Source organism: Anopheles moucheti, chromosome 3 (assembly GCF_943734755.1).
Source record: "Anopheles moucheti chromosome 3, idAnoMoucSN_F20_07, whole genome shotgun sequence".
Taxonomy (NCBI): Eukaryota; Metazoa; Arthropoda; class Insecta; order Diptera; family Culicidae; genus Anopheles; species Anopheles moucheti.
The window spans coordinates 62,676,006-62,694,708 of NC_069141.1; the positions used below are offsets into that span (position 1 = coordinate 62,676,006).

Sequence of the window (18,703 nt, forward strand, 5' to 3'; positions counted from 1 at the left end):
GCCATCTTGTCCGCCATCTTGGCCGCCATCTTGTCCGCCATCTTGTCCGCCATCTTGTCCGCCATCTTGTCCGCCATCTTGTCCGCCATCTTGGCCGCCATCTTGTCCGCCATCTTGGCCGCCATCTTGTCCGCCATCTTGTCCGCCATCTTGTCCGCCATCTTGTCCGCCATCTTGGCCGCCATCTTGTCCGCCATCTTGTCCGCCATCTTGTGTCCACCATCTTGGCCGCCATCTTGTCCGCCATCTTGGCCGCCGTCTTGGCCGCCATCTTGTCCGCCATCTTGTGTCCGCCATCTTGTCCGCCATCTTGTCCGCCATCTTGGCCGCCGTCTTGGCCGCCATCTTGTCCGCCATCTTGTGTCCGCCATCTTGTCCGCCATCTTGTCCGCCATCTTGGCCGCCATATTGTCCGCCATCTTGGCCGCCATCTTGTCCGCCATCTTGTCCGCCATCTTGTCCGCCATCTTGTCCACCATCTTGGCCGCTATCTTGTCCGCCATCTTGTCCGCCATCTTGTCCGCCATCTTGGCCGCCATCTTGTCCGCCATCTTGTCCGCCATCTTGTGTCCACCATCTTGGCCGCCATCTTGTCCGCCATCTTGGCCGCCGTCTTGGCCGCCATCTTGTCCGCCATCTTGTGTCCGCCATCTTGTCCGCCATCTTGTCCGCCATCTTGGCCGCCGTCTTGGCCGCCATCTTGTCCGCCATCTTGTGTCCGCCATCTTGTCCGCCATCTTGTCCGCCATCTTGGCCGCCATATTGTCCGCCATCTTGGCCGCCATCTTGTGTCCGCCATCTTGTCCGCCATCTTGTCCGCCATCTTGTCCGCCATCTTGTCCACCATCTTGGCCGCTATCTTGTCCGCCATCTTGTCCGCCATCTTGTCCGCCATCTTGTCCACCATCTTGGCCGCCATCTTGTCCGCCATCTTGTCCGCCATCTTGGCCACCATCTTGTGTCCACCATCTTGGCCGCCATCTTGTCCGCCATCTTGTCCGCCATCTTGTCCGCCATCTTGGCCGCCATCTTGTGTCCGCCATCTTGTCCGCCATCTTGTCCGCCATCTTGTGTCCGCCATCTTGTCCGCCATCTTGTCCGCCATCTTGTCCGCCATCTTGTCCGCCATCTTGGCCGCCATCTTGGCCGCCATCTTGTCCGCCATCTTGTCCGCCATCTTGTCCGCCATCTTGTCCGCCATCTTGTGTCCGCCATCTTGTCCGCCATCTTGGCCGCCATCTTGTCCGCCATCTTGTCCGCCATCTTGTCCGCCATCTTGTCCGCCATCTTGTCCGCCATCTTGTGTCCGCCATCTTGGCCGCCATCTTGTCCGCCATCTTGTGTCCGCCATCTTGTCCGCCATCTTGGCCGCCATCTTGTCCGCCATCTTGTCCGCCATCTTGTGTCCACCATCTTGGCCGCCATCTTGTCCGCCATCTTGGCCGCCGTCTTGGCCGCCATCTTGTCCGCCATCTTGTGTCCGCCATCTTGTCCGCCATCTTGTCCGCCATCTTGGCCGCCATCTTGTGTCCGCCATCTTGTCCGCCATCTTGTCCGCCATCTTGTGTCCGCCATCTTGTCCGCCATCTTGTCCGCCATCTTGTCCGCCATCTTGTCCGCCATCTTGGCCGCCATCTTGTCCGCCATCTTGTCCGCCATCTTGTCCGCCATCTTGTCCGCCATCTTGTGTCCGCCATCTTGTCCGCCATCTTGGCCGCCATCTTGTCCGCCATCTTGTCCGCCATCTTGTCCGCCATCTTGTCCGCCATCTTGTCCGCCATCTTGGCCGCCATCTTGTCCGCCATCTTGGCCGCCATCTTGTCCGCCATCTTGTCCGCCATCTTGGCCACCATCTTGTGTCCACCATCTTGGCCGCCATCTTGTCCGCCATCTTGTCCGCCATCTTGTCCGCCATCTTGGCCACCATCTTGTGTCCGCCATCTTGTCCGCCATCTTGGCCGCCATCTTGTCCGCCATCTTGGCCGCCATCTTGTGTCCGCCATCTTGGCCGCCATCTTGGCCGCCATCTTGTGTTCGCCATCTTGTCCGCCATCTTGGCCGCCATCTTGTCCGCCATCTTGTCCGCCATCTTGTCCGCCATCTTGTGTCCGCCATCTTGTCCGCCATCTTGTGTCCGCCATCTTGGCCGCCATCTTGTCCGCCATCTTGTGTCCGCCATCTTGTCCGCCATCTTGGCCGCCATCTTGTCCGCCATCTTGTCCGCCATCTTGTGTCCACCATCTTGGCCGCCATCTTGTCCGCCATCTTGGCCGCCGTCTTGGCCGCCATCTTGTCCGCCATCTTGTGTCCGCCATCTTGTCCGCCATCTTGTCCGCCATCTTGGCCGCCATATTGTCCGCCATCTTGGCCGCCATTTGACCCGTCATCTTGGCCGCCATCTTGTGTCCGCCATCTTGTCCGCCATCTTGTCCGCCATCTTGTCCGCCATTTTGTCCACCATCTTGGCCGCTATCTTGTCCGCCATCTTGTCCGCCATCTTGTCCGCCATCTTGGCCGCCATCTTGTCCGCCATCTTGTCCGCCATCTTGTCCGCCATCTTGTCCGCCATCTTGTCCGCCATCTTGTGTCCGCCATCTTGTCCGCCATCTTGGTCGCCATCTTGTCCGCCATCTTGTCCGCCATCTTGTCCGCCATCTTGTCCGCCATCTTGTCCGCCATCTTGGCCGCCATCTTGTCCGCCATCTTGTCCGCCATCTTGTCCGCCATCTTGTCCGCCATCTTGTGTCCGCCATCTTGTCCGCCATCTTGTGTCCGCCATCTTGGCCGCCATCTTGTCCACCATCTTGTGTCCGCCATCTTGTCCGCCATCTTGGCCGCCATCTTGTCCGCCATCTTGTCCGCCATCTTGTGTCCACCATCTTGGCCGCCATCTTGTCCGCCATCTTGGCCGCCGTCTTGGCCGCCATCTTGTCCGCCATCTTGTGTCCGCCATCTTGTCCGCCATCTTGTCCGCCATCTTGGCCGCCATATTGTCCGCCATCTTGGCCGCCATTTGACCCGTCATCTTGGCCGCCATCTTGTGTCCGCCATCTTGTCCGCCATCTTGTCCGCCATCTTGTCCGCCATCTTGTCCACCATCTTGGCCGCTATCTTGTCCGCCATCTTGTCCGCCATCTTGTCCGCCATCTTGGCCGCCATCTTGTCCGCCATCTTGTCCGCCATCTTGTGTCCACCATCTTGTCCACCATCTTGGCCGCTATCTTGTCCGCCATCTTGTCCGCCATCTTGTCCGCCATCTTGTCCACCATCTTGGCCGCCATCTTGTCCGCCATCTTGTCCGCCGTCTTGGCCGCCATCTTGTCCACCATCTTGGCCGCCATCTTGTCCGCCATCTTGTCCGCCATCTTGGCCACCATCTTGTGTCCACCATCTTGGCCGCCATCTTGTCCGCCATCTTGGCCGCCGTCTTGGCCGCCATCTTGTCCGCCATCTTGTGTCCGCCATCTTGTCCGCCATCTTGTCCGCCATCTTGGCCGCCATATTGTCCGCCATCTTGGCCGCCATCTTGTCCGCCATCTTGTCCGCCATCTTGTCCGCCATCTTGTCCGCCATCTTGTGTCCACCATCTTGTCCACCATCTTGGCCGCTATCTTGTCCGCCATCTTGTCCGCCATCTTGTGTCCACCATCTTGTCCACCATCTTGGCCGCTATCTTGTCCGCCATCTTGGCCGCCATTTGACCCGTCATCTTGGCCGCCATCTTGTGTCCGCCATCTTGTCCGCCATCTTGTCCGCCATCTTGGCCACCATCTTGTGTCCACCATCTTGGCCGCCATCTTGTCCGCCATCTTGGCCGCCGTCTTGGCCGCCATCTTGTCCGCCATCTTGTGTCCGCCATCTTGTCCGCCATCTTGTCCGCCATCTTGGCCGCCATATTGTCCGCCATCTTGGCCGCCATTTGACCCGTCATCTTGGCCGCCATCTTGTGTCCGCCATCTTGTCCGCCATCTTGGCCGCCATATTGTCCGCCATCTTGGCCGCCATCTTGTGTCCGCCATCTTGTCCGCCATCTTGTCCGCCATCTTGTCCGCCATCTTGTCCACCATCTTGGCCGCTATCTTGTCCGCCATCTTGTCCGCCATCTTGTCCACCATCTTGGCCGCCATCTTGTCCGCCATCTTGTCCGCCATCTTGGCCACCATCTTGTGTCCACCATCTTGGCCGCCATCTTGTCCGCCATCTTGTCCGCCATCTTGTCCGCCATCTTGGCCGCCATCTTGTGTCCGCCATCTTGTCCGCCATCTTGGCCGCCATCTTGTCCGCCATCTTGGCCGCCATCTTGTGTCCGCCATCTTGGCCGCCATCTTGGCCGCCATCTTGTGTTCGCCATCTTGTCCGCCATCTTGGCCGCCATCTTGTCCGCCATCTTGGCCGCCATCTTGTCCACCATCTTGGCCGCCATCTTGTCCGCCATCTTGTCCGCCAGCTTGTCCGCCATCTTGTCCGCCATCTTGTCCGCCATCTTGTGTCCGCCATCTTGTCCGCCATCTTGTCCGCCATCTTGGCCGCCATCTTGTGTCCGCCATCTTGTGTCCGCCATCTTGGCCGCCATCTTGTCCGCCATCTTGTGTCCGCCATCTTGTCCGCCATCTTGGCCGCCATCTTGTCCGCCATCTTGTCCGCCATCTTGGCCGCCATCTTGTCCGCCATCTTGTCCGCCATCTTGTCCGCCATCTTGTGTCCACCATCTTGGCCGCCATCTTGTCCGCCATCTTGTCCGCCATCTTGTCCGCCATCTTGTCCGCCATCTTGTCCGCCATCTTGGCCGCCATCTTGGCCGCCATCTTGGCCGCCATCTTGGCCGCCATCTTGGCCGCCATCTTGGCCGCCATCTTGGCCGCCATCTTGTGTCCGCCATCTTGTCCGCCATCTTGTCCGCCATCTTGTGTCAGCCATCTTGGCCGCCATCTTTGTTGGGAAGGGTGGAGGGGGATGGAAGATGTTACCTCTTGAGCAACATGCTCTCCTGGTATCGGAAATCTGAAAACAGCTGGTTTGTATGAAAAGTTAGTGTATAAACATTGCATACTTTACGGCGGAATTTTTTTTTCAAAGTTAGTGTATAAACATTGCATACCTTACGGCGGGAAATTGGTTGCAAAGATAGTGTATAAACATTGCATACCTTACGGCGCAGTACCAGGAGCTACCTCTTCCGTGGATGCTCTCCTGGTACTATACATTCGAAAACTGGTAATTTTCATATAAATTTTGCTCCACCAACGGGAAAGTTAGTGTTTAAATATTGCATATTTTTCGGCGGTTTTTTAGCAAAATTGCTGCAAAATTTTACTCGACCCACGGGAAAGTTAGTGTTTAAATATTGCATACCTTTCGGCGGTTTTCGACTAAAATTGTTGTACTAGGTGCTACCTCTTCCGTGTATGCTTTCCTGGTATCGGAAATCGGAAAACAGCTGGTTTTGTATGGAATTTCGTACCAGCCGACGGAAAGTTTGTGCGAGATGAAGGATGCTTTTCGTTTTATTGATATTACTTATTAGCGATCGTTCTCACGTGTTTGATAGTATGCAATAGTAATTGTGATGGGCAAATTTGTTCCAAGCTGCAGATGTCACCTCTTGAAAAAAATGCTCTCCTGGAATCGGAAATCTGAAAACAATTGTGTGCGCGGCAACGGTATAGTGGTTTTTACAGTTGCCCAGCTGATTCTGTCATTGGGCAAATTTGTCAGCATTTTGTCAACTCTAGTGGCACATATTAATGTGAATTTCGATCGTTCGCTTGATTTTCGCGTATGAAGTTTGATGCTCCAATTTTAGGTCGGTTGTCCGTGCGTCAAGAAACCCAAGAATTTCTGGGCCGATCTCTTCGGTCATTGTGAAGACACTTGCGATCATTTCGTCACATTTACACTTGCACATTTACATCAGTATGAAACACACTATGTGCTCCTCAGCCACAATTGGATAGTCAGTAGCAAAAAGTAGGGATACAATACCACAAAGCACTCACTAATTTTTCTCAAACAAACTGAGTTTTCAATGCAAAAAAAAAAACGAGACCGCTTTTAGCACGCACGACAATGTTTTAGCAAGACTACTATGATAAGTTCTTCACTGAATACATCGTTTTTATATCAATGCATATTTGATTTCTTCAAGTATATTTTTTCGTGTTCTTTTTTTAATTTAGATCAACGATTTCGCGGTGATGATCTTCAACCGTATGGATTTAGAATTGGAAATTTTAAAACAATTTCAGTCTAACAACGATGCAAATGTTTCCGAGATTACAACAATGTAGTTTGAACAGTATTCTACACGGGGATATGATGAAGTGTTTGGACAGTTTGGGATGGGTGGACATAAGCTGAACCTACAATCCAGCTTCGATTAAGTAATAATCAAGAAAGACAGAAATGGTATTTCAAGAACCATGGGGTATGAAATATCAAACGGAAAAGAGAGTTCTATTGATTGCAATATGATTTTATTCATAATCTATGACAATGCTAGCTATTTCGTAGTACACTGACAGATTGTGTCGGTTATAACATCATTACCGGCTTGCAAACTTGCAGAAATTGTGACAATCGAAATACTAAACACAATACTCCACCACAATACTGTTTCGAAACACGTAGGCTGGACATTTTCACGGTTCAATCAGTGAGAGAAAACAATACCACACCACGAGTATCGCAATGGTAATAGCTTGCAAATATTGCGGAAGTGAAAACAAGCATGGTTTCTATTCTAGCATGTAACGGTAGGATCATTTACGAACAGATGAAAAAATCCCGTTCAAGAAATAGAATACATGAATAGGTTGAAGTAAAAGGGCATATAAGGGTTCACGGGGCTGCCAGAAGGTGTATTGGTAGCGCAGCCGGTCTGCACAAGACAGGACCACGGAAAAATCAGTCATTTGGACCACCAAACCTCCGTACGCAGCACTGACTATCCTATGGGTATATAAAGTAAAAAAACTAGAAATGGTAGGCTTAAGCATCCTAAAGATGTCGTGCCGATAAAGAAGAAGGAGTTTGAATACACTGCATACTTCTCTTGCGTAGCCGTGTAACCGGGCCGATATAGCTAATCAAATAGAAACAAGTGTTTTATATAACCAAGGAAGATATTTTCGATCAATTTTTTTTCCTTTTAATTAGATTTCGTGCTATGAATTAACTCTGCTGTTAAATTTCGCACAATCGCAATGTTCAAAAATCGCACAATCAGCACAAATTGTGTGGGGCCCCCAACACGGCGAGGCCCTAGGCGACCGCCTACTCCGCCTACCGTTTGATCCGCCGCTGAATTACATTAGCCAGACTTATTGATTCTGGTACATCTTGGCCTTTTCGGGATAAAATTTCCGTCCGAACGAAGTGTCCGATCACGGGTGATAAACATACTGCTGTAGCTGTATAAATTGAAGTAGGTTCTAAATCCGCTTCAAATTATTAGCAACGATCAAGAAAGTCAGGCTGGCGTGAGTAGTAAATTTATTAGGCAGTTTGTTTGTTTCTTTTTGCATTAGTCGAAATACGATGGAATTACATGGATTGCCTCAGAAAATTTCATTTTTTTTAAACAAGGGTGGGGGGGGGGGGGGGGTGTCAACGAAATATTACGTAATTAATGGAGGGGGGCTGCGTCTAGTGTTACGTTTTGTTACAATAGGTGGGGGAGGGTGTCGAAAATGGACAATTTTTGCGTTACGTAATAATTGAATGATCCCATACGCCTCTGGCAGCAAGTTGTGTATCATGCCACATCTTACACCAATCTTTGTATGAAACATCCTGCCACACCAACATTAGCCCCTAATAAGCTAAGATCGAAACATATAAAAACAGGAAATTGGACGAAATTGGTAAATCCTTGTCAAAATGATCAGTTCACAATCTTCACGACACTCTCTTCCCGCCCGGAAACACCGGAAACGTATTGATGGTGTGCCAGCACCGATCCGTTGACAAGTCACGTATTCGGAAGGTAACGAATCCCAAGAGGAAGGTTTTGGCTATGTTTATTTTCGCTTTTAAATTGAAACATAACAATTCCAAACCTTCCCATCGGGTACGGGTGCGATTCGGGAGGAAGGAAGTTTTCTTTTCATTCGATGACAAAAACGTTTTCAGCTTCCCTTGTCAACCGATTCACAGGGACGCACACAATGGGTGCATTCTTCATGGTGAGGGATACGAAGGGCTTGGATGACTTTCTTTGCCGGACATAAATCACTGTTTATGCGAATTTTGCCAACAATACGATCGAATGCATAGAAAGACCATGTGGATTTTTTTTACTAAAAGTCATTGAAAAGACACAATTATATTATTATTGTTATATATTTGTTAAAACTAAGCTTATACTAATTAATAAAAATGAAAGTTAAGTTTACAAAAAATGTTTACATACCTGATATAAACTGGATTTTCAAACCCTGTTACTTTAACTTAAATAGGAATTCATTTCATGTATTAATTTTTAACATCAGTTACATATTTCAAATTTTTAAATATTATATCAGATCGCAAAAACCAAAACAATATCAATGCAATATATTCTTAATACACCCCATCCCGTACCATCCCGTCACTGAAAGCCTGTTACGCCTGTTAAGCCAATTATCGTGTTCCACGATGTACACGCGATTACACCAGCAGACCACCACGAGCCAGATGGTACGCGAGAGCGTACGATTGCGATGTGATGTAAGGAAGGATGATGTGGGTAAGATACCTGAAAGAGCCAAGAGGATCAGCAGCGAACATTGTGACGCCCGATTTAATGATCCAAAAGCGAAACGGACAGGACTCGCTCGAAAGGACTTCTGAAGACGGTCTTCGCTTACTAGGATGGGCGGTTGATGCCGTACCGGTGTTTGCGTTTATGATTAAGCGTAATAATGTCCGTCACTGTGATCGTCACGACCAATCGATGGTACTCCCCGCTCGAAATTGATCGCACCGACCGGAGGGACTTGAACGCTCATGGGCGCGCCTTCGATCACGGCAGAAGCACAGTTCGAGTGCATTATGTTTTGCTGCCAAATTCGCAAATCACGCGCCGCTACATGGCAATTTTGGATGAGCGCATCCAGCGCGCCGGCGAGCTAACGGGACCGCAAACCCGCCCCTGTGTCCGTATTACGCAACCTGCCCATTAACCGTTCAAAAGCCCCAAACTTCACCGTCACGAGGTCAAGCAGGGTGATCGCACCTATGTCGAGATCCGCTGTTCTTCCGGGATGCACACTTAATCCGTAGGCGTACCGTACCCCTCTTTCCCATGCTCTCTCTCTCTCTGTCCTATGCGTTGGATCATGAGAGGCCAATTTCGGTTCGTCAGCACGAATTTTGCCCATCTGCGCCGTCACCGCACGACCGCTCATTAAAATCGAACCGGGCCGAAATCGGGCGATTTCATCGTTCAATCCGTTGATCCTTGATTTCGTGCTCCTGGCAAACGGGTTAAGTTGAAGTTTTGGCATGATTGGGCAATTTTTAAAAGCCTTCCTTTTTTTTTGCGAAACCCCTTTCGCCGTATTGCAAACCCTTGCAAATGGTGCATTGCGGCTTCACGCAGAACCTGGCGTGAAACAAATCCATCAAGCCTAAAGTCATAAACCAACGGAACGGATAACGTACAGAACGGTGGTCCCTGCGCCTGGGCAGCCGGCACCGTTTGCTTTCTCCATTAGTTCTACCGGTGCGTAATTCAAGACTGCCAAACACTCGGAGGCTTGCGGTGCCGAACTGCGGGATGCATTTAACGTAAACGATATGGGCTGATGGTGCACAAATTTGACCTAATTTAAATGCCCAACAGGCCGGGCACCGCCTGTTCTACCTGCAACGGCGATCCTGCAACCGATTGTGCGGAGTTGTTTACAAAATATCCCGTTTCATGGTGAAAGTAGCGAACGATGCGCTTATTATTACGTTACACCGAGCGATCCGAGATCCTCGGGGGATGCAACCAATAGGTACGATTTGGAACCACAATTGGTAATTTTAGCAACAAAACGAGAAGAAACAAAATGAAATCATGGTACGCATCGTGTACATTCGTTGCTGGGACGGTTAATCCTTTCAGCCGTACGACGATCACGTTGACCCGGGTGCTTAACGGGTGCACGCAGTTTCAATCATTGCGCTACGCTTCATTAACCAAAGGAAAGTTTTACTAAATTGACTATTTTGGAGCAGGTGTTCCATGGGCTACATTTCTTTATGAAACATATATTAAACCTTTTTGTTATGATCCTGCAATAAAATGAAATATTACAGACATTATCTTTAGCATAAATATTACTCACTCCTTCAGAATCAACATGATTTTTCCACAGTTTTGGAAAAAAAACCCCTTAATTTATTCATGTTTTTAGCTACCACTTCGAAAAATGCATTGGCTAATTGTAATTAAATTTATTGTACATATATGAAATATATTTCTTATTTATCTGTCCTCGGCATCCTGAATCAAAGGTAGAAATCTATGTGTTCCGTCCATAATTAGTGCATATATGTACAATAATAAGGTAAACTATGGTAAAATAAGGTAAACTGTGAAGCATCTGTTACGGAATTGATGTACAGGATTGTTACCTGTAAGGCTTGATTTACTTACATATGGCAAACCCAATCACTATTTAAAGAGCCAATACAATTCTACACAGTATATTGCAGAATAAAATTCAGCATTTTGGATATCCTTTTTGTCTCTTTATGCCAAAGCAGCTACCACATTGAACCTGGATAAGTTAAGTCCATCTCTGGTAGTTTTAATCAAACTGGTGTAAATATCAAACTAAAATATCAAATTTCCAACATCATTATTGTCCTAATGCACAAGTTTCTTAATAAATAAAGAGAGATGATGATATTAAAGCTAATACCTCTTCTTTTCTACGTGTATTCTTCGTGTTGTAACAATATGCTCAGCAAAAATGGATAAATTAGCAAACTGGACCTCAGCACAAAAGGGGCATTATCGCCAACTTACAAGACTCCGATATGCACCTTAGCTGGATGCCCAGTGTGCGATGAATTCAATTATATTCTTCACCCAAACCTTCTCCACACACCATCCACTGGAGGCGCTTTCCCGGTGGCAATGGGTAGTACGCACGAACAAAATCAAACAATCGCCCACGGGTGTTGGACGGGTGCAATCTTAAGACACTGGGCGAAAGAAAACCCAAAACAAAACGCATCACCGTGCGCATAACAATGCGCTGAAACACTCGGTTAACCATAGAGCGATGGTACATTCCCATGCGCATAATGTGCACGGTGCTGTTCTTCGTTTTGATCACCAGCCCACCGGGAGATTTCTAGACACAACCAAGCCAATTTTGCTATTTCTCGCATGACTTCCCGGCCAGACGTTCCCGGGAATCTTGCAAGTCGCCCACCAGCCTGGACAGGATTCGTCCTTTTGTCTGGTCGATTTGTGTCGTACCACAAAAACCAGCGCCCACAGCGAACCACGTCGCACGCCGGGAGGCCCTTGTGTTCTCACACGTACGGAGGTCTGTCGAAGGACGGATAATCCCCAGAAAGCAGAAAGGTGTGTCCTTTAGCTTCGTTGCACCAAGTCGATTCGGGAAGGGACAAATCTAATCAATACAATTACATATGTTCGCATGCTTACCCCCTGCATGTTTGCCCGAGTTACGTCCGAGTCGTGCGAACAATCAATCGAACGCACAGGGCACAGACTTACGCACGCACGCCAGTCTAGCCCAGTCCGCAACACTCCGCAATCCATTACCAGCGCAAACAAGGTGCAAAGGAAGTCATCAAACGTGCCTTGTCCTCGGGTGATACAGGCAACGCATTCGAGAACGAGACAATTCCCAAGAAAATGTGATTGTTCAACAGCAGGACTCAAACAGCAAAGATGTCTCTTGGAGGACAATGGCAAACAGACGTAAAGAACGAGGCACGAAGATGGGTTTGGGTGTGTACGAGTCCAAAGGGAAAGGATCACAATCCGTCTGTCACCTGGTGTCCCGCTCGGCTGGAAGTGCTATTGTAATGAAGATATTTATTAAATATTTGGAAATGTTTTCCACTTCCCTTCGGGCACAGTAGAGGTAAAAGCACAAACAACAGCACAAACCCCAAGGAAGCATTCCAACAGCATTCAGAAGCCAATGCTCGTATCGAACCATCAAGTTGGAAGATCCATAACAAGGCCACATCAATCGAAAATCCTCTCATTGCACCAATTTCAACGAAATGCACTCTTATCAGAGTCATCAGATCGCACGTTGCCGTACAGTACGTTTTGTCTTTCTGTTTCCAAATCTGTACAACGAACACGCATTTTGTGAAAGAAAGAAAAAAAAACGGATCGCAACATCCTCCGTGATGTGCTTGCATGTCCTGGCAGAGTTTGATGAAGGATTAAGATAAGCGACGAACAGCGTTACATTGTTTGGCACCAGGTTTCGCCCGGTTCAGGTGTTTTGTTTCATCTAATGTTTACTTTTGTCCACGTCGGATCACGCTGCGGACAGCGCAAAGGATGTTTGTGCCTTTGTTTTATGATCAGTATCATGCGGTGCTAATGCATACGAGGATGCACACTTTACACCATTGTTGTGCCCGCACGACCTGGACGACAGTGCGGCTAGTGCATGCACATACCGCCAACAGCTGCCGGGTCATCTGGAGGAGAAAAAAAAACCTCGCCGGTGGGCGATTAGTACAGCTCTCGGAGCTCAGCAAAAGAACAATAGACATTGGGACGCTAATGTGGATTGTAGTTTTGTTTTTCGTGTTGCGTGGAGTTCCTACGGAACATATCTATTTGTGCCGATCCTTTAGAGATGCACATGTACTGGCCGTGGTGCGACTTTTTGCAATCAAGTAGCTCTATTTAAGACACAAAAGTTCCACAAAATTAACATCTTTCTCAACTGCATCAGGGTGCATCTTGATCGTGAGATGATGACGTTTCGATAAGAATGTTCTCCACATTAGAAGCTTTTCACATGTGTAGCTATCGCTCCTTGTTGATCATAGCCCATATTGAGAAGACCTCAAAAATCCTTGAAAACGGCTGTGGTGATCTCACACACATTATTTTGGGTGTAATGTAGAACACAAGATAGGTGGGTTTACTGCACATACACCTCTCGATTAACATCTGCATAATGAATCCCTTTACGTGTTGAACAGAATCATTGGATTATTCTCCAATCAGGTTACTTTGGACTTGAAGCCACATATGGAAGGAACAAAGAATGTCAAGTTTCTCCAGCAATTGGGACAAATTTTCTCATTTTCTATAACATTCTAATACAATAAAGCATTACCAGCACATACAGCTCTATCTGATTACGGTCTGTTCACAACAGATGTAGGTCTTCTGTTACGTTTTATTACACAATGATTCGTTCCATCACATTAGCTACCATCATCGTTTCTTCGCCCAGAACCTACCATCCAAAAGGGTTGCTGCTTTCGATCCTGCATTTTGTCTGATTCTATGTTCACTATGGCCCTGTAATGATATTTTACCATCGCAAGTAATGATATTTGCATTACCCTTTCATCCCTTCTTCCCCCACACTCTTATTCACACCGCTCGATCGATTGTGCGGAAAGTCTGTACATTTGAGTAAAATTATGACATTCAAAGAAAAAGGATACATTTAGTAAATTCTGCCAGTTTACGGTTACTAAACGGTTTGCCCAATCAAGAAAATTCTAGCAATATTTATTTTACATTCAATACTAGTTCCGTATTGCCTACCAGGGGTTGAAATTTTTTTCCGAGCAAGTGATGCACTAATCTGTTACGCAGTTACGTTTACTTTTACAATCTAACAGTCGTTCGAACACACCCAAGGAAGGATACTGGTGAAAGGATGCGCGCCCAGCTTGTTGGCGGCTTAAACATACAATAATTGCAATTTTTATGCCATCAACCAGAAGCAGCCACTTCCTCCACCCGTTTCCCTTCGCCTACGTTACATTCCTGGTAAAGTGAACGTGATTTTTTTTTCTTTTGTGTTTCTTTCCACCCTGATGCATTCGCTGTGTTTTGCTTTTATATTTATTTATAGTGCCACGGATCGACGCGCACTCCCTCTTTGTATGCTAAGCCTCGGTTTCGCTGGCTTTTACAATGCAACCCTTGTTCTTGTGTTTTGCTTTTTTTGCAGCCAAATGCTGCCGAATAGGACGAGCAGAAATAAATAACATTAATAAAAACCGAAAACGAAACGACAGGATGATACCGACGAAGATTACTATCGATGCGGCTATTAACGGTAATAAATTATGAAATTGCTTTTCTTCTACCATTAAAACAAATAAACGAAACGAACAAAATGTACGCCCCAGAAATTGGAGCGGCAGTCACTAACACGGATCCAAAAGACCCGGAACTTGGAACGGCTCGCTCTGTTTTAACGCGCCTCTTCCATTCGGGTACGAACCGATAAAGTTATTATAACTTAAATTGCAACAATTTATTAACGGTAAGCTCCTGTGCTCCTGTGCTCCTGCAGCACCGGTGTCGTCGTCTATCATCCGGCGACAATGGGTGCATGTTGCAAAATAATTTAAAGCAATCAGCGTGCAATCCGGGTGCGGGTTATCGGCACAATACAACATTTGAATGTGCTCTCTTGCTTTCTCTATCCCTCTCGCTATTTAATTCGTTTGTTATCTCGCACAGTACTCTGTTGGCTTGCGGTAGCGTCAGTTGGAACAAGAAACAAGTTATCCTCGCTATTATGTTACATCATGGCAAAGAACGGTTTGACGTCCTCTTCTTTTAAATTAAGCCCACCGTTTATCGTCACAATGGACCGTTGTTCCGTTTGTGAAGGTTTGCCTGTTGGGAAAAGTGCATTTAGTTTGGGGCGGAATGACGAAAAAATGAGTTTTGGAACACCCAAAACACATTTAAAGGGGCATTCTTTTAATTTAAAACAAACAAACACACAAATTGTCATCATTCTCATCATTTAAAGCATATATCGATACATAATATACGGCCTGTACTTACAATACTTATCGTCCGCGTGGATACGAATGTGGCTGTTCAACGTACTGGACTGTCGGAACTGTTTGCCGCAAACCGAACACTCGAACGGCTTTTCCCCGGTGTGTATCTTCAGATGGTTCGAAAGCGTTCCCGTCTGGCGAAACGTTTTGCTGCAGTACGTGCATGCGTACGGCTTTTCACCTGCGAACCGAAGATGATAAAATTGTAGGCCGGGAGATTAGAGCCGGGCCGACCCGAAACCGCTTACCAGTGTGAATTTTTATATGATTCGCTAGGGTCGTCGTCTGGCGGAACTCCTTCGGGCAGATGCTGCATTTGAAGGGTTTTATGCCTTAAAGACAGAGGTTAGGAACCTAATATCAGGTCAATATTGTCTAGATGGGAAGGAGGGTAGAGAGAGAAGCTGTGACACAAGACACGGAATGTTATTGATCATTCATCCAAACAAACATTTCATTCGCAGCCACATGCGTGCGATATCTTTTTATCACCAATGATCATTTATACTTTTTGGGAATAAGTTTACTAATTAAAAAAAAAAAACATATGAAACCGGTTAACAGCTAAACGTATGACTTTTTACAAAAAAAGTATAGATTTGTTTCAAAATTAGGAAACGATCATTACGCTGTAAATCGGAGCAATTAAGCACAAGATCATTCCGCCGCATGTAAATCGTAAGTCTATTCCTAGCTTTGCAACCCTCACCCGCAAAGGACGTCCACAGCTACTTACAAAATTTATCATCCGAATGAATCCGGATGTGACTGTTGAGCGTGCTGGACTGTCGGAACTGTTTGCCGCAAACCGAACATTCGAACGGTTTTTCGCCGGTGTGTATTTTCTTGTGGTTTGACAGGGTACTTAGCTGGCGGAACTGTTTGTCACAAAAGTTACAGCTGAAGGGTTTTTCACCTACAACAAAAAAAAACAAATAGAACCATCAGCTCATACTTATTAGTAAATGGTCAAACAAGGGGGCAATCTAGCACGCCCAAGAAAAAATAACAAATGATATATACCTGTATGAATTTTCATGTGGTTCGATAGTGTAGTCGTTTGGCGAAACTCCTTCGCACAGATCGAGCACTTGTACGGTTTTTCGCCGGTGTGTATTTTCATGTGGTTGGTCAGCGTGCTCAGTTGGCGAAACAATTTGTTGCATTCGGTGCAGGCGAACGGTTTCGAGCAGTTGGAAATTTTCACACCCGTACTTTCCAGCGCCTGCTGTGACATCGGGACGACCTGTCGGTGGAGCAGCTGCGACGAAGACGATGGATAAATGTGTTCCAGCCTGCTGGACGCCGGACAAGTGGCGCTGCCGATCGTACGCACGCGGGAACTAATCAACTCTACCGAAAGAAAGTGGTCCTGATGGTTGTTGTGGTTCGCTTTTCTTTTGTTTGTTTCGAAAGTGCGTTTAATGTACTATCACAGCCATGGGGATTTGTTGCGGGACTATCAGTTTAACGTCGTCATGCTGGTTGTGAAAGGGAAAAATACGTAAAAACGTGATAGAATTATGTGCAGTTTCATACATTTTCTAGCGAAACATAAACACGAAGACCATTCGGTTGCCATTCTACCAAGCACACACCCTCCTCCGAGCTACGGATTGCACGAGTGTTGGTTTCGAAAACAAACCCTACCCTGTCCAGACCCTGCCACCCTAAAACATCCCCTTCAGAATACACCCCGAGCATGTGCTTTCTTGTACCCTTTTTTCGAACCTTTGCGAGTCGAAACTAATCATACTACCTAGTACGTCTGGATGCAGAACAGGCTTGGTGAGATGCTCGTCGGTATCCCATTAAAGTTGCACGTCGGATTTACACCAGAAAACCCCCTCAAATGCACACGGCTGAAACGAGTCAACAACATCCACCGAACCACATTGCATAGTTTTGCACCAGTTTCTTAGCCACACGCTGTTTGCTGCAGTACATTTATTTTAGCACATCTTCTTCACTGCCCATGTTGCGAATGTTTACAGCACCGTTGTCCACTTCCGGCCAAACAGAAACCGTCCACGAGCCCGGAACACGCGAAAAAACAACACACTCCGACCCCGTTTTTCCGATCCGACTTTTTTACATCAACTCTGGGTGCTATTCCGGGTTGCTGCCATCGCGCACGTAACGTACGTTTCGTTTGTCGAGTGAGCGTGTAAGTCCATACAAAAAAAATGGAAAACGTACGCGGTTACGAACGTAAAAGCTACGCCAGCGTTCGTAATAGCTACCACGATTTGACAGCTGGCCGTATAGTGGTGTGCGTGAGCTCGCTTCCCTTTTCAGCCGGGTGCAGTACTAGAGCGAAGGAAAGCCATTTCTGGGGACGTGAAAATATCGAAAAACGAGCTCCTTTTAGCACCAGTTTGGTGCAGAATCATTTCGAAACATGTTGAACGAAATGTTAAAAACAAATTTACGTTCTACAAACTTATCAAAAGAAGGAATAATGTGAACATTTCGTACCCGAGAAGAAGAGTACTAGAGCCGCACAGTGGGCTACTCAAATTATCCATCACAAATAGCTCAAATAGTTCGTTATATGATAACAAAAATGGTATTTAAATTATAGTTTCAATTCTTATCTAAATTAGTAGATTTCGTGCATAATAACTCCAGTATAAAAAGGCTATAAATGAATCAAATAAAGCACAAACTCCTAATAACAGCTACCATAACTCATTATTATGTTGCAGTCATGAGATATGTTTTCAAGTTGGATCGATAAAACTATTACAAATCATTTAACTTTCTTCTTTTAACATGCTCCATCAAGGCAAAAGTGCTCAAACATAACCAATACGAATTTATATAAATTATATTAAGCTGAAGACCACATCTGAACAAGAAATATATGCAGAAATATGCACTGTATACATGCGAATAGACAATATGCAAATCTAATAAAAAAATATGCATCAACTATAACAAAAAATACAGCAAACTACAAAAAACTGTTGACTCTCACAGCTCTGGTCACAAAACGTTGCATTATGAACACATAATTAGTCCAAAAGCATAGGGTATTATGGTGAAAATTATACACTTTGTATAGCAAATGGTAATGAAACCGGAGAAATAGCACAACAGCTCATTAAGGTCACGCCTCGTAAGCAATGCAATTGACATGTTTCACCAACCAGAACTTAGCCCAAAACAAAACCATTCGCCTGCATGTCCCTTTATTTGCGAAACACAACCGCCAATCCTTCTCAAATGTGACTTTCATTTTTCAAAAGTTCCAAACACTGACCGAATCTCCCATTCCTTTCTCCGCGATCACACGCTTCCTTACGATATCCGGCCAATCTCAAATGATCTTGTAGATGTTTGCCCTTCGCCCGGATGATCAAGATCAACAAACTGCGAGGGACATCCTGCGGTTTCGACACTGCGACCCGTCCGGCGACTTAATGATCGGTCATTACGCGCGTGTAATTTCTAGCCCGTGTAGGTTATGATTTTGCCAACCCCTTTTTGCATGCCCTCGTGTCCCCGGGCAGCTTCGGGGTTGTGTCAAATGCGAAATTCACCTGTTTCCTGTACGTTTGCCCTCGGTTAGAATTTGTTAGTTAACCGCTCAGCCGATGATCGTGTGTGAGTGTGTGGCAAAAGGATGCCGATGAAGCTACCCATTTGAAATTGGATGCCTTACGAAGCCGGCAGC

General features: G+C 46.9%; 1 protein-coding gene across 2 annotated transcripts; it reads right to left on the minus strand.

The window, feature by feature from the left end:
- Positions 1-13,346: 13,346 nt before the first annotated feature.
- On the minus strand, positions 13,347-17,146 carry LOC128300895 (gastrula zinc finger protein XlCGF49.1-like). Of its 2 annotated transcripts, XM_053037142.1 has the most exons (6): positions 16,784-17,146; positions 16,048-16,505; positions 15,761-15,940; positions 15,273-15,356; positions 15,026-15,205; positions 13,347-14,851 (listed from the first exon to the last, which is right to left on the minus strand). In XM_053037142.1, the coding sequence occupies exons 2-6, from the start codon at positions 16,259-16,261 to the stop codon at positions 14,754-14,756; spliced, it is 756 nt and encodes a 251-aa protein (XP_052893102.1). In that variant the 5' UTR covers positions 16,262-16,505; positions 16,784-17,146; the 3' UTR covers positions 13,347-14,753. The 2 variants fall into 2 exon arrangements, with proteins under 2 accessions (XP_052893102.1, XP_052893103.1); XM_053037143.1 differs by lacking the exon at positions 15,273-15,356.
- Positions 17,147-18,703: the final 1,557 nt, after the last annotated feature.

Coding starts and splice junctions, on each gene's coding strand:
- LOC128300895 (XM_053037142.1), bottom strand. CDS start 16,261: ATGTCACAGCAGGCGCTGGAAAGTACGGGTGTGAAAATTTCCAACTGC. Junction 15,941..16,047: donor CCACATGAAAATTCATACAG/GTATATATCATT, acceptor TTTTTGTTGTAG/GTGAAAAACCCTTCAGCTGT. Junction 15,206..15,272: donor TCATATAAAAATTCACACTG/GTAAGCGGTTTC, acceptor TTCGGTTCGCAG/GTGAAAAGCCGTACGCATGC.